Raw genomic sequence first — 22,497 nt, 5'->3', positions numbered from 1 at the left:
CGCTCCGAGAGCGAATAATAGAAAGGCGTTTAATTCGCCAAAATTCACCCATTTAGAGTTCGGAAATGGGTTTTAAAAAAAAAGGGTCTTTTTTCTGCAACATCAAGGTATATATTGACGCTTACATAGGTCTGGTGATAATGTTCCCCTTTAAATGAAATAGTGAACATACTATCATTTTCAGTGGGGTGTCTTCATATTGCTGCAGGGCAGTGTTTGAACCTTCTCTATTAATTAGTCAAATGTAATATTGAGCCTGCTAATCATTCTGTAATTGAAGACTGGACCAGAACATGTTATGTAATAAATGACACAATATTTCAGGCAGCGTATTCCTAAACTGATGTACTAGCATTACTTCAAGTGCAAATATCACAGACTACCACTACAAAACATCTCTGACGACATGATCGTAATGGACGACATTTTGATTTTGTTCATGTTAATGTCAGGGTTTCCCCTAAATTTTGCCAAAGTGGTGGTGGGGGCGTGGTTAGGAGTGTGGTCGATATGACGATTTGCTATAATGCATATATTCCTTAAAAAGGGACGTGAATGTACATTTAAAACAAATCTGTTATAGTATTAACATTTATATTTTTCATACATAATATTGTTCTCTTTTTAAATTGTTGCTGCTTATTGTGCTTTTAGTGGCTCTTTCTGTGATAAAAAGAACTGGCATCAAATATAGCATCTAGTTCTGGTGTTACTGGAGGCTGTACTGGTGTTTAGAGACTCACACTTGCTTCAAGTTGCTGGGAACTTTCTCTCATTAAAAGCCGCCAGTGTCATTTTATCATAAATTATTAAATTTTGTATTGTATTATTACTTAATTATTATTATTACAATTATTATTATTTAACTATATTATTTATATATTATATATAAAATATATGTGTAATTTACATATAATATAATAATAATAATAAAAGTTGCTGGGAACTTTCTCTCATTAAAAGCCGCCAGTGTCATTTTATCATAAATTATTAAATTTTGTATTGTATTATTACTTAATTATTATTATTACAATTATTATTATTTAACTATATTATTTATATATTATATATAAAATATATGTGTAATTTACATATAATATAATAATAATAATAAACGTTGCTGGGAACTTTCTCTCATTAAAAGCCGCGAGTGTCATTTTATCATAAATTATTAAATTTTGTATTGTATTATTACTTAATTATTATTATTACAATTATTATTATTTAACTATATTATTTATATATTATATATAAAATATATGTGTAATTTACATATAATATAATAATAATAATAAAAGTTGCTGGGAACTTTCTCTCATTAAAAGCCGCCAGTGTCATTTTATCATAAATTATTAAATTTTGTATTGTATTATTACTTAATTATAATTACTACAATTATTATTATTTATAATTATTATTTAACTATATTATTTATATATTATATATAAAATATATGTGTAATTTACATATAATAATAATAATAATCAAAGTTGCTGGGAACTTTCTCTCATTAAAAGCTGCCAGTGTCATTTTATCATAAATTCTTAAATTTTGTATTGTATTATTACTTAATTATTATTATTACAATTATTATTATTTATAATTATTATTTAACTATATTATTTATATATTATATATAAAATGTATGTGTAATTTACATATAATATAATAATAATAATAAAAGTTGCTGGGAACTTTCTCTCATTAAAAGCCGCCAGTGTCATTTTATCATAAATTATTAAATTTTGTATTATGTTATTACTTAATTATTATTATTACAATTATTATTATTTATAATTATTATTTAACTATATTATATATAAAATATATGTGTAATTTACATATAATATAATAATAATAATAATAAAAGTTGCAGGGAACTTTCTCTCATTAAAAGCCGCCAGTGTCATTTTATCATAAATTATTAAATTTTGTATTGTATTATTACTTAATTATTATTATTACAATTATTATTATTTATAATTATTATTTAACTATATTATTTATATATTATATATAAAATATATGTGTAATTTACATATAATATAATAATAATAATAAAAGTTGCTGGGAACTTTCTCTCATTAAAAGCCGCCAGTGTCATTTTATCATAAATTATTAAATTTTGTATTGTATTATTACTTAATTATTATTATTACAATTATTATTATTTATAATTATTATTTAACTATATTATTTATATATTATATATAAAGTATATGTGTAATTTACATATAATATAATAATAATAACAAAAGTTGCTGGGAACTTTCTCTCATTAAAAGCCGCCAGTGTCATTTTATCATAAATTATTAAATTTTGTATTGTATTATTACTTAATTATTATTATTACAATTATTATTATTTATAATTATTATTTAACTATATTATTTATATATTATATATAAAATATATGTGTAATTTACATATAATATAATAATAATAATAAAAGTTGCTGGGAACTTTCTCTCATTAAAAGATGCCAGTGTCATTTTATCATAAATTATAAAATGTTGTATTGTATTATTACTTAATTATTATTATTACAATTATTATTATTTGTAATTATTATTTAACTATATTATTTATATATTATATATAAAATATATGTGTAATTTACATATAATATAATAATAATAATAATAAAAGTTGCTGGGAACTTTCTCTCATTAAAAGCCGCCAGTGTCATTTTATCATAAATTATTAAATTTTGTATTGTATTATTACTTAATTATTATTATTATTACAATTATTATTATTTATAATTATTATTTAACTATATTATTTATATATTATATATAAAATATATGTGTAATTTACATATAATATAATAATAATAATAAAAGTTGCTGGGAACTTTCTCTCATTAAAAGCCGCCAGTGTCATTTTATCATAAATTATTAAATTTTGTATTGTATTATTACTTAATTATTATTATTACAATTATTATTATTTATAATTATTATTTAACTATATTATTTATATATTATATATAAAATATATGTGTAATTTACATATAATATAATAATAATAATAAAAGTTGCTGGGAACTTTCTCTCATTAAAAGCCGCCAGTGTCATTTTATCATAAATTATAAAATGTTGTATTGTATTATTACTTAATTATTATTATTACAATTATTATTATTTATAATTATTATTTAACTATATTATTTATATATATCATATATAAAATATATGTGTAATTTACATATAATATAATAATAATAATAAAAGTTGCTGGGAACTTTCTCTCATTAAAAGCCGCCAGTGTCATTTTATCATAAATTATTAAATTTTGTATTGTATTATTACTTAATTATTATTATTACAATTATTATTATTTATAATTATTATTTAACTATATTATTTATATATTATATATAAAATATATGTGTAATTTACATATAATATAATAATAATAATAAAAGTTGCTGGGAACTTTCTCTCATTAAAAGCCGCCAGTGTCATTTTATCATAAATTATTAAATTTTGTATTGTATTATTACTTAATTATTATTATTACAATTATTATTATTTATAATTATTATTTAACTATATTAATTATATATATCATATATAAAATATATGTGTAATTTACATATAATATAATAATAATAATAAAAGTTGCTGGGAACTTTCTCTCATTAAAAGCCGCCAGTGTCATTTTATCATAAATTATTAAATTTTGTATTGTATTATTACTTAATTATTATTATTACAATTATTATAATTTATAATTATTATTTAACTATATTATTTATATATTATATATAAAATATGTGTGTAATTTACATATAATATAATAATAATAATAATAAAAGTTGCTGGGAACTTTCTCTCATTAAAAGCCGCCAGTGTCATTTTATCATAAATTATCAAATTTTGTATTGTATTATTACTTAATTATTATTATTACAATTATTATTATTTATAATTATTATTTAACTATATTATTTATATATTATATATAAAATATATGTGTAATTTACATATAATATAATAATAAAAGTTGCTGGGAACTTTCTCTCATTAAAAGCCGCCAGTGTCATTTTATCATAAATTATCAAATTTTGTATTGTATTATTACTTAATTATTATTATTACAATTATTATTATTTATAATTATTATTTAACTATATTATTTATATATTATATATAAAATATATGTGTAATTTACATATAATATAATAATAAAAGTTGCTGGGAACTTTCTCTCATTAAAAGCCGCCAGTGTCATTTTATCAGAAATTATTAAATTTTGTATTGTATTATTACTTAATTATTATTATTACAATTATTATTATTTATAATTATTATTTAACTATATTATTTATATATTATATATAAAATATATGTGTAATTTACATATAATATAATAATAATAATAATAAAAGTTGCTGGGAACTTTCTCTCATTAAAAGCCGCCAGTGTCATTTTATCATAAATTATTAAATTTTGTATTGTATTATTACTTAATTATTATTATTCCAATTATTATTATTTATAATTATTATTTAACTATATTATTTATATATTATATATAAAATATATGTGTAATTTACATATAATATAATAATAAAAGTTGCTGGGAACTTTCTCTCATTAAAAGCCGCCAGTGTCATTTTATCATAAATTATTAAATTTTGTATTGTATTATTACTTAATTATTATTATTACAATTATTATTATTTATAATTATTATTTAACTATATTATTTATATATTATATATAAAATATATGTGTAATTTACATATAATATAATAATAATAATAATAAAAGTTGCTGGGAACTTTCTCTCATTAAAAGCCGCCAGTGTCATTTTATCATAAATTATTAAATTTTGTATTGTATTATTACTTAATTATTATTATTCCAATTATTATTATTTATAATTATTATTTAACTATATTATTTATATATTATATATAGAATATATGTGTAATTTACATATAATATAATAATAAAAGTTGCTGGGAACTTTCTCTCATTAAAAGCCGCCAGTGTCATTTTATCATAAATTACTAAATTTTGTATTGTATTATTACTTAATTATTATTATTACAATTATTATTATTTATAATTATTATTTAACTATATTATTTATATATTATATATAAAATATATGTGTAATTTACATATAATATAATAATAAAAGTTGCTGGGAACTTTCTCTCATTAAAAGCCGCCAGTGTCATTTTATCATAATACAATACAAAATGTAATAATTTATGATAAAATGACACTGGCGGCTTTTAATGAGAGAAAGTTCACAGCAACTTTTATTATTATTATTATTATTATTATTATTATTATATTATATGTAAATTACACATATATTTTATATATAATATATAAATAATATAATTAAATAATAATTATAAATAATAATAATTGTAATAATAATAATTAAGTAATAATACAATACAAAATTTAATAATTTATTACTTAATAATTATTATTACAATTATTATTATTTATAATTAATATTTAACTATATCATTTATATATTATATATAAAATATATGTGTAATTTACATATAATATAATAATAATAATAAAAAATATATATGTATATTTACATATATATATATATTATTTAATAATTTTAAAATAAAAAAGTAATTAATTATTATGAGTATTATATAATATAATACAATATTATATATATTATATTACTATAAATTGTCACTATGGCAATTGAACATTAATACCAATATATTTAAGTAGTATGGCTGCTGTTCTTTCTTCCTTTTTTTCTTCCACTTTTGTGCCGCCTTATTTCCATGAAAATGTTCCAACTTATGATGACAACTTACTTTCCCGATTTCAAGAGTTGTTTTTTTCCCCGCCTCCCATGGATTCTTTCAGGCTGCAGAAGAAAAGCACCTCCATGTCCCTGACGATCCGCTCGGCGTCGCCCCAGACGCCCGCGGTCCTGCCTCACCGCTCCACGCTGGTGCAGTCCTTGTCGCAGCCTCTCCAGCGGGTGACCTTGTTGCGCAACATGATGTCGTCCCAGAACCGCCGACCCATGTTTGCTTTCTTCATGTCGTCCTCAGACACAGAGCCCCATGTTGTCGTTGAGCGCCGTCGACCTGCCCGCGTTCACCAAAGTAAGTCCCACAGGATCGAACCCCCTGCAACAAATAGGGGAAGTCGGTTGAAAGGAATCATGTAAGACAACATATGTTTTCCTTTTTTTATACATTCTAAGTTGTAAAATATGGCAAGTAAGAGGTGGCCTACAATGTAGCTAATAGGAGTAAACTATTGTGACCATAAAATCCTCTAAATCATACAAAATGTGCCAACAATATGTGGTGACCTGAAAATTGACAAGTATTATAAGTGCTAACGCAGAGGAACTACTTTTAGCGTTGCCGTGATCACAGAGAGCTAGTATTGACATCTGAGCTGCTGCATGGCCTCTGAGTTGGTGAAAGTTAATTCCAGATGATACATTATGTCTCTCACCTGGATAGTAGAAGGTTGTGGACGTAAACCCACATAACTTTGACATCCAACTTAGACCACTTTTGTTGTTGAATTATTGTTATTTAATGATTGTTGTTGTCCTATACTGCCACACTTTTGTTGTTGAAATATTGTTATTTAATGATTGTTGTTGTCCTATGCTGACACACTTTTGTTGTTGAATTATTGTTATCTAATTATTGATGTTGTCCTATACAGCCACACTTTTACTGTTGAATTATTGTTATTTATTGATTGTTGTTGTCCTCTGCAGTCACACTTTTGTTGTTGAATTATTGTTATTTAATGATTGATGTTGTCCTATACAGCCACACTTTAGTTATTGAATTATTGTTATTTAATGATTGTTGTTGTCCTATACTGACACACTTTTGTTGTTGAATTATTGTTATTTAATGATTGTTGTTCTCTGCAGCCACACTTTAGTTATTGAATTATTTTTATTTAATGATTTTTGTTGTCCTATACAGCCACACTTTTGTCATTGAATTATTGTTATTTATGATTGATGTTGTTCTCTGCAACCACACTTTTGTTGTTGAGTTATTGTTATTTAATGATTGTTGTTGTCCTCTGCAGCCACACTTTTGTTGTTTAACTATTGTTATTTATGATTGATGTTGTCCTCCGCAGCCACACCTTTGTCATTGAATTATTGTTATTTAATGATTGTTGTTGTCCTATGCTGACACACTTTTGTTGTTGAATTATTGTTATTTAATGATTGTTGTTGTCGTCTGCAGCCACACTTTTACTGTTGATTTATTGTTATTTATTGATTGTTGTTGTCCTCTGCAGCCACACTTTTACTGTTGAATTATTGTTATTTATTGATTATTGTTGTCCTCTGCAGCCACACTTTTGTTGTGGAAATATTGTTATTTAATGATTGTTGTTGTCCCCTGCAGCCACACTTTTGTTGTTTAATTATTGTTATTTAATGATTGATGTTGTCCTCCGCAGCCACACTTTTGTTGTTGAAATATTGTTATTTAATGATTGTTGTTGTCCTCCGCAGCCACATTTTTGTTGTTTAATTATTGTTATTTATGATTGATGTTGTCCTCCGCAGCCACACTTTTGTCATTGAATTATTGTTATTTAATGATTGTTGTTGTCCTATACAGCCACACTTTTGTTATTGAATTATTATTATTTAATGATTGACGTTGTCCTCCGCAGCCACACTTTTGTTGTTGAATTATTGTTATTTAATGATTGTTGTTGTCCTACGCAGCCACACTTTTACTGTTGAATTATTGTTATTTATTGATTGATGTTGTCCTCCGCAGCCACACTTTTGTTGTTGAAATATTGTTATTTAATGATTGTTGTTGTCCTCCGCAGCCACATTTTTGTTGTTTAATTATTGTTATTTATGATTGATGTTGTCCTCCGCAGCCACACTTTTGTCATTGAATTATTGTTATTTAATGATTGTTGTTGTCCTATACAGCCACACTTTTGTTATTGAATTATTATTATTTAATGATTGACGTTGTCCTCCGCAGCCACACTTTTGTTGTTGAATTATTGTTATTTAATGATTGATGTTGTCCTCCGCAGCCACACTTTTGTTGTTGAAATATTGTTATTTAATGATTGTTGTTGTCCTCCGCAGCCACATTTTTGTTGTTTAATTATTGTTATTTATGATTGATGTTGTCCTCCGCAGCCACACTTTTGTCATTGAATTATTGTTATTTAATGATTGTTGTTGTCCTATACAGCCACACTTTAGTCATTGAATTATTGTTATTTAATGATTGTGGTTGTCCTATACAGCCACACTTTAGTCATTGAATTATTGTTATTTAATGATTGTTGTTGTCCTATACAGGCACACGTTTGTCATTGAATTATTGTTATTTATGATTGATGTTGTCCTATACAGCCACACTTTTGTTGTTGAATTATTGTTATTTAATAATTGTTGTTGTCCTATACAGCCACACTTTTGTCGTTGAATTATTGTTATTTAATGATTGTTGTTGTCCTCTGCAGACACCCTTTTGTTGTTTAATTATTGTTATTTAATGATTGATGTTGTCCTATACAGCCACACTTTTGTTGTTGAATTATTATTTAATGATTGTTGTTTTCCTATGCAACCACATTTTTGTTGTTGAATTATTGTTATTTAATGATTGTTGTTGTCCTATGTAGCCACACTTTTGTTGTTGAATTATTATTTAATGATTGTTGTTGTCCTATGTAGCCCCACTTTTGTTGTTGAATTATTGTTATTTAATGATTGTTGTTGTCCTATACAGCCACGCTTTTGTTGTTGAATTATTGTTATTTAATGATTGTTGTTGTCCTATGTAGCCACACTTTTGTTGTTGAATTATTATTTAATGATTGTTGTTGTCCTATGTAGCCCCACTTTTGTTGTTGAATTATTGTTATTTAATGATTGTTGTTGTCCTATACAGCCACGCTTTTGTTGTTGAATTATTGTTATTTAATGATTGTTGTTGTCCTATGTAGCCACACTTTTATTGTTGAATTATTGTTACTTAATGATTGTTGTTGTCCTATGCAGACACACTTTAGTCGTTGAATGATTGTTACTTAATGATTGTTGTTGTGTTTGTAGGTGTTGCAGGATGCCCAGGCGTCCGAGGGTCAAGTAGTGGTCCTGGAGTGCAGGGTCCGTGGAGGCCCCCCTCTGCAGGTCAGATGGTTCCGCCAAAGTGAGGAGATCCTGGACTCGCCAGATTTCCGAATACTCCAGAAAAGTAAGTCTCTTTGTGTCATGGTGGACTTCAAACTCCTGCAGTCTCCTAAAAAAAGATCTCTCTTCCTCAAGAGCCTCGATCTGCAGCGGAGCCAGGTAAGTCACATGACCTCCTTTTGTAAACACCACCTGTCATGGTTCACCTGAACGCACTCTTAATCACACACACGGCACCTCTCAGATGTTACCTGAACCAGACTGTGACTCACCTCACATCCACTCACTCACCTGTCCTCTCCACTTCTCAATGATGTCTCATTACTTCTGTCCTCTCCACTTCTCAATGATGTCTCATTACTGACGTCCTCTCCACTTCTCAATGATGTCTCATTACTGACGTCCTCTCCACTTCTCAATGATGTCTCATGACTGTACATTGTACAAGGACCTGGAGTTGTGGAGAACACCCTTCATGTGTCATTAGAAGTTTCTGTGGAATTTAGTCGACCAGAACCTCAGTGTTGATTTCTGTGGAACCTAGTCGACCACAACCTCAGTGTTGATTCTTGTGGAACCTAGTAGACTAGAACCTCAGTGTTGATTTCTGTGGAACCTAGTAGACCAGAACCTCAGTGTTGATTCTTGTGGAACCTAGTAGACCACAACATCAGTGTTGATTTCTGTGGAACCTAGTCAACCAGAACCTCAGTGTTGATTTCTGTGGAACCTAGTCGACCAGAACCTCAGTGTTGATTTCTGTGGAACCTAGTCGACCACAACCTCAGTGTTGATTCTTGTGGAACCTAGTAGACCACAACATCAGTGTTGATTTCTGTGGAACCTAGTCAACCAGAACCTCAGTGTTGATTTCTGTGGAACCTAGTCGACCACAACCTCAGTGTTGATTTCTGTGGAACCTAGTAGACTAGAACCTCAGTGTTGATTTTCTATGGAACCTAGTAGACCAGAGCCTCAGTGTTGATTTCTGTGGAACCTATTCGACCAGAACCTCAGTGTTGATTTCTGTGGAACCTAGTCGACCACAACCTCAGTGTTGATTTCTGTGGAACCTAGTAGACCACAACCTCAGTGTTGATTTTCTATGGAACCTAGTAGACCAGAGCCTCAGTGTTGATTTCTGTGGAACCTAGTCGACCAGTACCTCAGTGTTTATTTCTGTGGAACCTAGTCGACCAGAACCTCAATGTTGATTTCTGTGGAACCTAGTCGACCACAACCTCAGTGTTGATTCTTGTGGAACCTAGTAGAGTAGAACCTCAGTGTTGATTTCTGTGGAACCTAGTCGACCAGAACCTCAGTGTTTATTTCTGTGGAACCTAGTCGACCAGAACCTCAGTGTTGATTTCTGTGGAACCTAGTCGACCACAACTTCAGTATTGATTTCTGTGGAACCGAGTCGACCACAACCTCAGTGTTGATTTTCTATGGAACCTAGTAGACCAGAGCCTCAGTGTTGATTTCTGTGGAACCTATTCGACCAGAACCTCAGTGTTGATTTTTGTGGAACCTAGTAGACCAGAACATCAGTGTTGATTTCTCTGGAACTTAGTCGACCAGAACCTCAGTGTTGATTTTTGTGAAACCTAGTAGACCACAACATCAGTGTTGATTTCTGTGGAACTTAGTCGACCAGAACCTCAGTGTTGATTTTTGTGGAACCTAGTAGACTAGAACCTCAGTGTTGATTTTCTATGGAACCTAGTAGACCAGAACCTCAGTGTTGATTTTTGTGGAACCTAGTAGACCAGAACATCAGTGTAGATTTCTGTGGAACCTAGTCGACCAGAACCTCAGTGTTGATTTCTGTGGAACCTAGTCGACCAGAACCTCAGTGTTTATTTCTGTGGAACCTAGTCGATCAGAACCTCAGTGTTGATTTCTGTGGAACCTAGTAGACTAGAACCTCAGTGTTGATTTTCTATGGAACCTAGTAGATCAGAACCTCAGTGTTGATTTTTGTGGAACCTAGTAGACCAGAACATCAGTGTAGATTTCTGTGGAACCTAGTCGACCAGAACCTCAGTGTTGATTTCTGTGGAACCTAGTCGACCACAACCTCAGTGTTGATTTCTGTGGAACCTAGTAGACCAGAACCTCAGTGTTGATTCTGTGGAACCTAGTAGACCAGAACCTCAGTGTTGATTTCTGTGGAACCTAGTCGACCACAACCTCAGTGTTGATTTCTGTGGAACCTAGTCGACCACAACCTCAGTGTTGATTTCTGTGGAACCTAGTCGACCACAACCTCAGTGTTGATTTCTGTGGAACCTAGTCGACCACAACCTTAGTGTTGATTTCTGTGGAACCTAGTCGACCACAACCTCAGTGTTGATTTCTGTGGAACCTAGTCGACCACAACCTCAGTGTTGATTTCTGTGGAACCTAGTCGACCACAACCTCAGTGTTGATTTCTGTGGAACCTAGTCGACCACAACCTCAGTGTTGATTTCTGTGGAACCTAGTAGACTAGAACCTCAGTGTTCATTTTCTATGGAACCTAGTAGACCAGAACCTCAGTGTTGATTTTTGTGGAACCTAGTAGACCAGAACATCAGTGTAGATTTCTGTGCAACCTAGTCGACCAGAACCTCAGTGTTCATTTCTGTGGAACCTAGTCGACCAGAACCTCAGTGTTTATTTCTGTCGAACCTAGTCGACCAGAACCTCAGTGTTGATTTCTGTGGAACCTAGTAGACTAGAACCTCAGTGTTGATTTTCTATGGAACCTAGTAGATCAGAACCTCAGTGTTGATTTTTGTGGAACCTAGTAGACCAGAACATCAGTGTAGATTTCTGTGGAACCTAGTCGACCAGAACCTCAGTGTTGATTTCTGTGGAACCTAGTCGACCAGAACCTCAGTGTTGATTTCTGTGGAACCTAGTAGACCAGAACCTCAGTGTTGATTTCTGTGGAACCTAGTAGACCAGAACCTCAGTGTTGATTTCTTTGGAACCTAGTCGACCACAACCTCAGTGTTGATTTCTGTGGAACCTAGTCGACCACAACCTCAGTGTTGATTTTTGTGGAACCTAGTAGACTAGAACCTCAGTGTTGATTTCTGTGGAACCTAGTCGACCAGAACCTCAGTGTTTATTTCTGTGGAACCTAGTCGACCACAACCTCAGTGTTGATTTCTGTGGAACCTAGTCGATCACAACCTCAGTGTTGATTTCTGTGGAACCTAGTTGACCACAACCTCAGTGTTGATTTCTGTGGAATCTAGTAGACTAGAACCTCAGTGTTGATTTTCTATGGAACCTAGTAGACCAGAGCCTCAGTGTTGATTTCTGTGGAACCTATTCGACCAGAACCTCACTGTTGATTTTTGTGGAACCTAGTAGACCAGAACATCAGTGTTGATTTCTGTGGAACTTAGTCGACCAGAACCTCAGTGTTGATTTTTGTGGAACCTAGTAGACCACAACATCAGTGTTGATTTCTGTGGATTCTAGTTGACCAAAACCTCAGTGTTGATTTCTGTGGAACCTAGTAGACCAGAACCTCAGTGTTGATTTCTGTGGAACCTTGTAGACTAGAACCTCAGTGTTGATTTTCTATGGAACCTAGTAGACCAGAGCCTCAGTGTTGATTTCTGTGGAACTTATTCGACCAGAACCTCAGTGTTGATTTCTGTGGAACCTAGTAAACTAGAACCTCAGTGTTGATTTTCTATGGAACCTAGTAGACCAGAGCCTCAGTGTTGATTTCTGTGGAACCTATTCGACCAGAACCTCAGTGTTGATTTTTGTGGAACCTCGTAGACCACAACCTCAGTGTTGATTTTCTATGGAACCTAGTCGACCAGAACCTCAGTGTTGATTTTTGTAGAACCTAGTAGACCAGAACCTCAGTGTTGATTTCTGTGGAACCTATTCGACCAGAACCTCAGTGTTGATTTCTGTGGAACCTAGTCGACCACAACCTCAGTGATGATTTCTGTTTAACCTAATTGACCAGAACTTCAGTGTTGAATTCTGTGGAAACTCGTCAACCAGAACCTCAGTGTTGATTTCTGTTTAACCTAATTGACCAGAACTTCAGTGTTGAATTCTGTGGAAACTCGTCAACCAGAACCTCAGTGTTGATTTCTGTGTAACCTATTAGACCAGAACCTCAGTGTTGATCACTGTGGAACTTTATATCATCAAACTTCATTGCAAGCAGAACATTTTGGGTTGGATTGTTTTTAGCTGCCTAATGTCTAACTTGTCTTTTCGAAGAGGAGATCTGCACCCTGGTGATTGCAGAGGCCTTTCCAGAAGACGGAGGTCTGTTCTGCTGCACCGCCTCCAACCCGTATGGTTCTGTTCAGACCAAAGCCCGGCTCACCGTCACTGCAGGTGCATCTATTGCTGCCGATGTTACAACCGTATGCAAAACCTGTTTTATGACAAATACACCACTTAGTGGCGCTCTCATGTAACCCCAAAGTTTGAACCCATAACATTTTCAATGTAGTCTACAGAAGTTCTCAAGCAACTCGAAGGTATCTATTCAGATGTCCCAATGAGGTACAGACCGTTAGGGGGACTACATTTGTTTAAAAGTGGATGAAACACTGTTTTGAGACCTTGGGCACCACAAATTACAATCAATCAATCAACAACGTAGTTGACAGGAGTATACAAAATCAGAACATTTGACTCTCATGTTGGTTAATAAACAACCAATCAACAACGTAGTTGACAGGAGTATACAAAATCAGAACATTTGACTCTCACAACACGTGTGGAATGGATGCAAACGTTTTGAAGAAGAATCAATAAGATGTTGGTAAAGTTGCAGATTGAGCAGTGGCCCAGCACATCCAGCAGATGGTGCTGTGGTGAAAAAAGTCCAACATGCTGGAGTGCTGCCCACAGGACCAGCGTGGAACCTTAGACTCTGCAGGTGTACCTATTGTTGTGGTTGCTTTGGGACTAAAAGAGTCTTGAATTCCCAGGAAGTGCCTGAGATGAGATAATATTATCATCTTTATCCAGTAGGAGGAATAATACGTAATATAATAATTGTCTTCATGTTTAGGACCCAACAAGTCATCCAGTAACGGTTTATCTGGAGATAGCTCCGAGTTTGAGGACGCAGCAGCCTTCCCTCCGCCGCCTCCGTCCACAGAAATCAGCCTCTTGGAGCTGCCACCCAAGATGTTTCCACAGCCCTCCACTGAGCCTTTTCATGTCAAGGAAGTGGAGCTGTGGCCCGCTGGTTCTGGTACACCTTTGGCTTCGCACAAGACTGGTTTCATGTCAAATGGACGACTCCCGATGCAACCGTCTCCGCCTGCAGAGACCACACCTCCTCCGCCTGCAGAGACCACACCTACTCCACCTCCACCTTCTCCTCTACCCTCACTCCAAAGCTCGCCTCCCACCCCTAAAAATCTGTCTCCGGTCCCTGGGAGAGAGGGCGGTCCTCTTCCGACGAAGCCCAAACCAAAGCTGTGAGTACCCGTTGCCGCAGTGGTCTGCATCCTTGGGGGAGACAGAGTTAGTCTGGGAGACCTGACAGTGTTGTGAGAGGGTTCAAAGTTGGGCTTCTTTTGAAAAACCAAAGTATTCCTCCTCCCTTGAACGTGTTGTCCCTGTGGTGTGGATGTAAACGTTTGTGGTGTGGCTTCTGCTCAATTGTTTGTGTTTGACCTCAGAGCAGAACAGAGAGCGTCTTTTGGTCTTGTCCTCAACTTTGACTCTCGCTGGTATCAGGAGAGAGAAGAATGGCTTTGTTTCCACAAGTTCATGACGTAAACAAGTTTGTGTGCATGAAATTGCAGAATATTTACAAACGTAAGACTTGTATTTTTGCGCACCTCTGGTTGGTTGGAGCATGGTCCTGCATATTACTGTTACTTACTGCCACAACCTTGGGCATACTTGCACAATCATATTGAACAGATGTCATATATTACATACAACAAGGTCAAATTTAGGTGAGGGACAGGAGGACAGAAACATTAGCAACACTAGCACACAATAGATGTAGGTACCTGGATAGGAAAATAGATGTAGGTACCTGGATAGGAGAATAGATGTAGGTACCTGGATAGGAGAATAGATAGGTACATGAATAGGAGAATAGATGTAGATACCTGGATAGGAGAATAGATGTAGGTACCTGGATAGGAGAATAGATGTAGGTACCTGGATAGGAGAATAGATGTAGATACCTGAATAGGAGAATAGATGTACGTAACTGGATAGGAGAATAGATGTAGGTACCTGGATAGGAGAATAGATGTAGATACCTGGATAGGAGAATAGGTACTGTAGGTACTGTAAAATACTGTAGGAGAATAGATGTACGTACCTGGATACCAAATACTGTAAGACTTTGGGATTATAGTTGATGTAGTATTTGAAAAATACTGTAAGCATTTGGTATAGTGGTTGATGTAGTATTTAAAAATACTGTAAGCACGTCACTTTTTTAGAAGATGGTCCCATCTAGTCTTAAACTTATATTGGTCACACTAGTCTTAGAGTTAGATTGGTCACATCTAGTCTTAGACTTACATTGGTCACATCTAGTCTTACACTTATATTGGTCACACTAGTCTTAGACTTAGATTGGTCACACTAGTCTTAGACTTAGATTGGTCACACTAGTCTTAGACTTAGATTGGTCGCATCTAGTCTTAGACTTAGATTGGTCACATCTAGTCTTACACTTAGATTGGTCACATCTAGTCTTAGACTTAGATTGGTCACATCTAGTCTTACACGTATATTGGTCACACTAGTCTTAGACTTAGATTGGTCACATCTAGTCTTAGACTTAGATTGGTCACATCTAGTCCTAGACTTAGATTAGTCAGTTCTGGTCTTAGACTTAGATCGGTCACATCTAGTCTTACATTTAGGCGGTATGGCGTAGTGGGTAGAGCAGTTGCAGGTTCGCTCCCCGCCTCTTGACATCTGCCGTTGTATCCTTGGGCAGGACACTTCACCCTTGCACCCAGTGAATGAATGATGAATGAATGATAGGTGGTGGTCGGAGGGGCCGTAGGCGCAAACTGGCAGCCTCGCTTCCGTCAGTCTACCCCAGAGCAGCTGCGGTTACAAATGTAGCTTACCACCACAAGGTGTGAATGAATGATGGGTTCCCACTTCTCTGTGAGCGCTTTGAGTATCTAATAATAGAAAAGCGCGATATAAAATCTAATCCATTATTATTATTATTATTAGATCAGTCACATCTAGTCTTAGCCTTAGATTGGTCACATCTAGTCTTAGCCTTAGATTGGTCACATCTAGTCTTTGACTTAGATTTGTTACATCGATTCTTAGCTTTAGATTGGTCACATCTAGTCCTAGACTTACATTGGTAACATCTAGTCTTAGCCTTAGATTGGTTACATCTAGTATTAGCCTTAGATTGGTCACATCTAGTCCTAGACTTACATTGGTTACATCTAGTCTTAGCCTTAGATTGGTCACATCTAGTCCTAGACTTACATTGGTAACATCTAGTCTTAGCCTTAGATTGGTCACATCTAGTCCTAGACTTACATTGGTTACATCTAGTCTTAGCCTTAGATTGGTCACATCTAGTCCTAGACTTACATTGGTAACATCTAGTCTTAGCCTTAGATTGGTCACATCTAGTCCTAGACTTAGATTGGTTACATCTAGTATTAGCCTTAGATTGGTCACATCTAGTCCGAGACTTAGATTGGTTACATATAGTATTAGCCTTAGATTGGTTACATCTAGTCTTAGCCTTAGATTGGTCACATCTAGTCTTAGACTTAGATTGCTCACATCTAGTCCTAGACTTAGATTGGTTACATCTAGTATTAGCCTTAGATTGGTCACATCTAGTCCTAGACTTAGATTGGTTACATCTAGTATTAGCCTTAGATTGGTCACATCTAGTCCTAGACTTACATTGGTAACATCTAGTCTTAGCCTTAGATTGGTCACATCTAGTCCTAGACTTAGATTGGTTACATCTAGTATTAGCCTTAGATTGGTCACATCTAGTCCTAGACTTACATTGGTAACATCTAGTCTTAGCCTTAGATTGGTCACATCTAGTCCTAGACTTAGATTGCTCACATCTAGTCCTAGTGTTAGATTGCTCACATCTAGTCCTAGACTTAGATTGCTCACACCTAGTCTAGTAACCCGTGTGTGTAGATGTATATGAATCATCCATCACAAAGAGATATACAGCCCTGGAGATCTTTTTGAGTTTATCCATCCATCCATCCATTTTCTACCGCTTATTCCCTTCGGGGTCGCGGGGGGCGCTGGAGCCTATCTCAGCTACAATCGGGCGGAAGGCGGGGTACACCCTGGACAAGTCGCCACCTCATCGCAGGGCCATCTTTTTGAGTTTAAGAACACATATTAGTTTGGACATCATTATCTTATATTTCATACCCCTGCCATGGGGTGGATACTTGACCAGGTTCTACCCCGCCTTCCTTTTCCAGGGTGTACACCACCTTCTTTGTCCAGGGTGTTCCCCGCCTTCCTTGTTCCGATTACAGCTGGGATAGGCTCAGTAGAAACTAAATGGATGTATTATTAAATATTATATTCACTGCTTTTCTCCCTCTACACTAATGACTGCTCCCCAGGGGGTCCATCTTTCAGCCCACACAGTCAGTTATTGAAGTTGAAATGTTGAGTTAACGTTGAGTGTTTGACATTGAACAAAGACAGCACAATCTACTGACTCAAGTGTGGAAAACATTCTTAGCCAATAAAAAGTCACTTTGAAGTTGTGGTTTCTGTAGAACTCACTTGGTTGACACGCACTCTTGCTATGGTTCCATATCGGTTTCTGCCACGTACTCTTTGTTTGTGCTGCACGGTACGTCCAACTATGCTGTGTGCACATGAACGTTGTCATCGTGATTCATTCTCTGCTTCCAGAGCTGAGGAGGGAGACAATTCCAGGTAAATATTTGCTGCTTTAGCTTGTTTGTGTACATACATGTATTTAACATACTGTAGGTTAGAATATTTGTAAGAGTATTTGTAGAACATGAATCAGTAAGTCGGACACGTTTCCAGTGAGGGTTGGACTCCGCCAAGGCTGCCCTTTGTCACCGATTCTGTTCATAACTTTTATGGACAGAATTTCTAAGCGCAGTTAAGGCGTTGAAGGGATCCGGTTTGGTGGCTGCAGGATTAGGTCTCTGCTTTTTGCAGATGATGTGGTCCTGATGGCTTCATCTGGCCAGGATCTTCAGCTCTCGCTGGATCGTTTCGCAGCCGAGTGTGAAGCGACTGGGATCAGAATCAGCACCTCCAGGTCCGAGTCCATGGTTCTCGCCCGGAAAAGGGTGGAATGCCATCTTCGGGTTGGGGAGGAGATTTTGCCCCAAGTGGAGGAGTTCAAGTACCTCGGAGTCTTGTTCACGAGTGAGGGAAGAGTGGATCGTGAGATCGACAGGCGGATCGGTGCGGCGTCTTCAGTAATGCGGACGCTGTATCGATCCGTTGTGGTGAAGAAGGAGCTGAGCCGGAAGGCAAAGCTCTCAATTTACCGGTCGATCTACGTTCCCATCTTCACCTATGGTCATGAGCTTTGGGTTATGACCGAAAGGACAAGATCACTGGTACAAGCGGCCGAAATGAGTTTGGTGGCAGGGCTCTCCCTTAGAGATAGGGTGAGAAGCTCTGTCATCCGGGGGGAGCTCAAAGTAAAGCCGCTGCTCCTCCACATCGAGAGGAGCCAGATGAGGTGGTTCGGTCATCTGGTCAGGATGCCACCCGATCGCCTCCCTCGGGAGGTGTTTAGGGCACGTCCGACCGGTAGGATGCCACGGGGAAGACCCAGGACACGTTGGGAAGACTATGTCTCCCGGCTGGCCTGGGAACGCCTCGGGATCCCCCGGGAGGAGCTGGACGAAGTGGCTGGGGAGAGGGAAGTCTGGGCTTCCCTGCTTAGGCTGCTGCCCCCGCGACTCGACCTTGGATAAGCGGAAGAAGATGGATGGATGGATGGATGAATCATCCATACTGTAGATGTGAGTATTTGTAAGAGATTAGTATGCTAGGATGGAGGTGTTTCCCTTCGGTTTTCTGTTGCTGAGCAAGGCACTGTGGCATTGCTGGAATTCCTTGGCCGTGACTCATGGCTCCTCTCTTAGCCGAGAGTGTTTGTGTTGACGAGGTGGAAGTAATCAAGTCCCTAATGGAATAGCAACAAGTCCCTAATGGAGTAGCAACAAGTCCGTAATGGAGTAGCAACAAGTCTTGGTTGTGGGTTTTGTAGACACGGGGGATGTGCTGACTGTCCAAATGTTGAAACGTGGGAAGGAAAGGAAGAGAGACAAGTAGAAAATGTCACATCTGAGTCGAGAGGTGGGCGGTCCTTCCAGGGATGTGCGAGGCCCGGGATTGGCTGAGAGTCCCCCGGCGTCTCAGTGTGAGATTGGCTGGTCAGAGGGACTTGCATGGAATGGAGAACCTTTCCAAATAAGGAAGAGTTGTGCTGGCTGACCTTCCTTAGTGTGGGTGGGGGCTGGGCTAGAAGAACTGCTATGTCTGGAACCTGGTTCTGACTTGTATTCCAACCCTGAACCTGGTTAGGATCCTCTTTTTCTCTACTTCATCTAACTCTTGTTCCTCATCTCGGTCTCGATCCCGTCTGCATATTAAGAAAACTGCTGAGTCTCGGTGGATTTCAATCCCCAGCCTGATTCAGTTTTATCACCTTGATCTTAGTCTTAGTCCAGGTGCTCATTATGATTTGATTCATGCTTGGGATTCTTGTCATAAGTCTTTTTCAAACTCTTACCTCATTCTGAACGGATCAGGTTCTTAGATCACAATACTGATTGTAAAAGTTGATAGCGCACACATGGCTGATCTACTAAACTCGTGAGCAGAGGAGAGTGTCGCTTAAGTTAGCAAAGTAAGGGGCGGCATCCATTTAGCATGTGTGTCTTCATGAATATGCAGAACATCATCAATCAATGTGATTTATCAAGACTAAAACTGTTCTGCTGGCGTGTGAAGTCCAAGTGCAAACTGACATAGTTACACTGTGAGACGTGTGTCTGTCAACATCAGCAATATCCTTTTATGATTCTATTACTGCTGGATGACTTCAAATTCCATTGATGTGTTTTGTGTTTTTTAATGACTAGTTAAAGATAATAACTAATTAGTTTAAACTATTATGTACTAATTGATGAGTGCTTATAGTAATGAGCATTAATCAATAGTTTAAACTATTATGTACTTATTGACAAGTGGTTATAGTACTGATCATTAATCAATAGTTTAAATTATTATGTACTTTTTGACAAGTGGTTATAGTACTGATCAAAATCAATCGTTTAAATTATTGTGTACTTAGTAACAAGTGCTTATAGTACTGATCATTAATCAGTAGTTTAAACTATTATGTACTAATTGACAAGTGCTTATAGTAATGAGCATTAATCAATAGTTTATACTATTATGCACCTTTTGACAAGTGGTTATAGTAATGATCATTAATCAATAGTTTAAACTATTATGTACTAATTGATAAGTGCTTATAGTAATGATCATTAATCAATAGTTTAAACTAGTATGTACTAATTGATAAGTGCTTATAGTGTTGATCAATAATCATTAGTTTAGTTATAATGTATTTATTCACAAGTGCTTATAGTACTAATCATTAATCAATAGTTTAAATTATTGTGTACTTATTGACAAGTGCTTATAGTACTGATCATTAATCAATAGTTAAAACTATGATGTACTTATTGACAAGTGCTTATAGTACTGATCATTAATCAATAGTTAAAACTATTGTGTACTTATTGACAAGCACTTATAGTACTGATCAATAATCAATAGTTTAAACTATTGTGTACTTATTGACAAGTGCTTATTGTACTGATCATTGATCAATAGTTTAAACTATTGTGTACTTATTGACAAGTGCTTATAGTACCGATCATTAATCAGTAGTTAAAATTATTGTGTACTTATTGACAAGTGGTTATAGTACTGATCATTAATCAATAGTTAAAACTAGTATGTACTTATTGACAAGTGGTTATATTAATGATAATTAATTAATAGTTGAAACTAGTATGTACTTATTGACAAGCGCATATAGTACTGATCAATAATCAATAGTTTAGCTATTATGTATTTATTGACAAGTGCTTATAGTACTGATCATTAATCAATAGTTTAAATGATTGTGTACTTAGTGACAAGTGCTTATAGTATTGATCATTAATCAGTAGTTAAAACTATTATGTACTTATTGACAAGTGTTTATAGTAATGATCAAAATCAATAGTTTAAATGATTGTGTACTTAGTAACAAGTGCTTATAGTACTGATCTTTGATCAATAGTTTAAACTATTATGTACTTATTAACAAGTGATTATAGTTATAGTCACAGATCAATAGTTTAAACTATTATGTACTTATTGACAAGTGCTTATAGTACTGATCATTAATCAAGAGTTTAAATTATTGTGTACTTAGTGACAAGTGCTTATAGTATTGATCATTAATCAGTAGTTAAAACTATTATGTAGTTATTGACAAGTGGTTATAGTAATGATCAAAATCAATAGTTTAAATTATTGTGTACTTAGTAACAAGTGCTTATAGTACTGATAATTAATCAATAGTTTAAACTATTATGTACTAATTGACAAGTGCTTATAGTAATGAGCATTAATCAATAGTTTATACTTTTATGCACCTTTTGACAAGTGGTTATAGTAATAATCATTAATCAATAGTTTAACCTATTATGTACTAATTGATAAGTGCTTATAGTAATGATCATTAATCAATAGTTTAAACTAGTATGTACTTATTGACAAGCGCTTATAGTACTGATCAATAATCATTAGTTTAGCTATTATGTATTTATTCACAAGTGCTTATAGTACTGATCATTAATCAATAGTTTACATTATTGTGTACTTATTGACAAGTGCTTATAGTACTGATCATTAATCAATAGTTTAAATTATCGTGTACTTATTGACAAGTGCTTATAATAATGATCATAAACCAATCATTTAAACTAGTGTGTACTTATTGACGAGTGCTTATAGTACTGATCATTAATCAATAGTTACAACTATTATGTACTTATTGAAAAGCACTTATAGTACTGATCAATAATCAATAGTTTAAACTATTGTGTACTTATTGACAAGTGCTTATAGTACTGATCATGAATCAATAGTTAAACGAGTATGTACTTATTGACAAGTGCTTATAGTACTGATCATGAATCAATAATCATTGGTGCAGTCAGATGTTTAGTGCAAGTGGTCAGACAGAGAAGAGGAGTGTCCACAGTGGACCATGGA

At 34.5% G+C, this 22,497-nt stretch overlaps 1 protein-coding gene across 2 annotated transcripts in view; it reads left to right on the top strand.

Annotated features, from left to right (window-relative positions):
- The window catches only part of palld (palladin, cytoskeletal associated protein), a 71,570-nt gene that overhangs the window by 18,691 nt on the left and 30,382 nt on the right, over positions 1-22,497 (top strand). For both annotated transcript variants that reach the window (XM_072915120.1, XM_072915119.1), the window contains 6 exons: positions 5,871-5,988; positions 6,062-6,115; positions 9,097-9,238; positions 9,310-9,333; positions 13,420-13,539; positions 14,225-14,639. In XM_072915120.1, coding sequence (XP_072771221.1) covers positions 5,871-5,988; positions 6,062-6,115; positions 9,097-9,238; positions 9,310-9,333; positions 13,420-13,539; positions 14,225-14,639 — 873 coding nt within the window. The remainder of the gene's footprint in view (positions 1-5,870; positions 5,989-6,061; positions 6,116-9,096; positions 9,239-9,309; positions 9,334-13,419; positions 13,540-14,224; positions 14,640-22,497) is intronic.

Source organism: Nerophis lumbriciformis, linkage group LG18, assembly GCF_033978685.3.
Source record: "Nerophis lumbriciformis linkage group LG18, RoL_Nlum_v2.1, whole genome shotgun sequence".
NCBI lineage: Eukaryota > Metazoa > Chordata > Actinopteri > Syngnathiformes > Syngnathidae > Nerophis > Nerophis lumbriciformis.
This window is presented reverse-complemented; position numbering and strand designations above follow the sequence as displayed.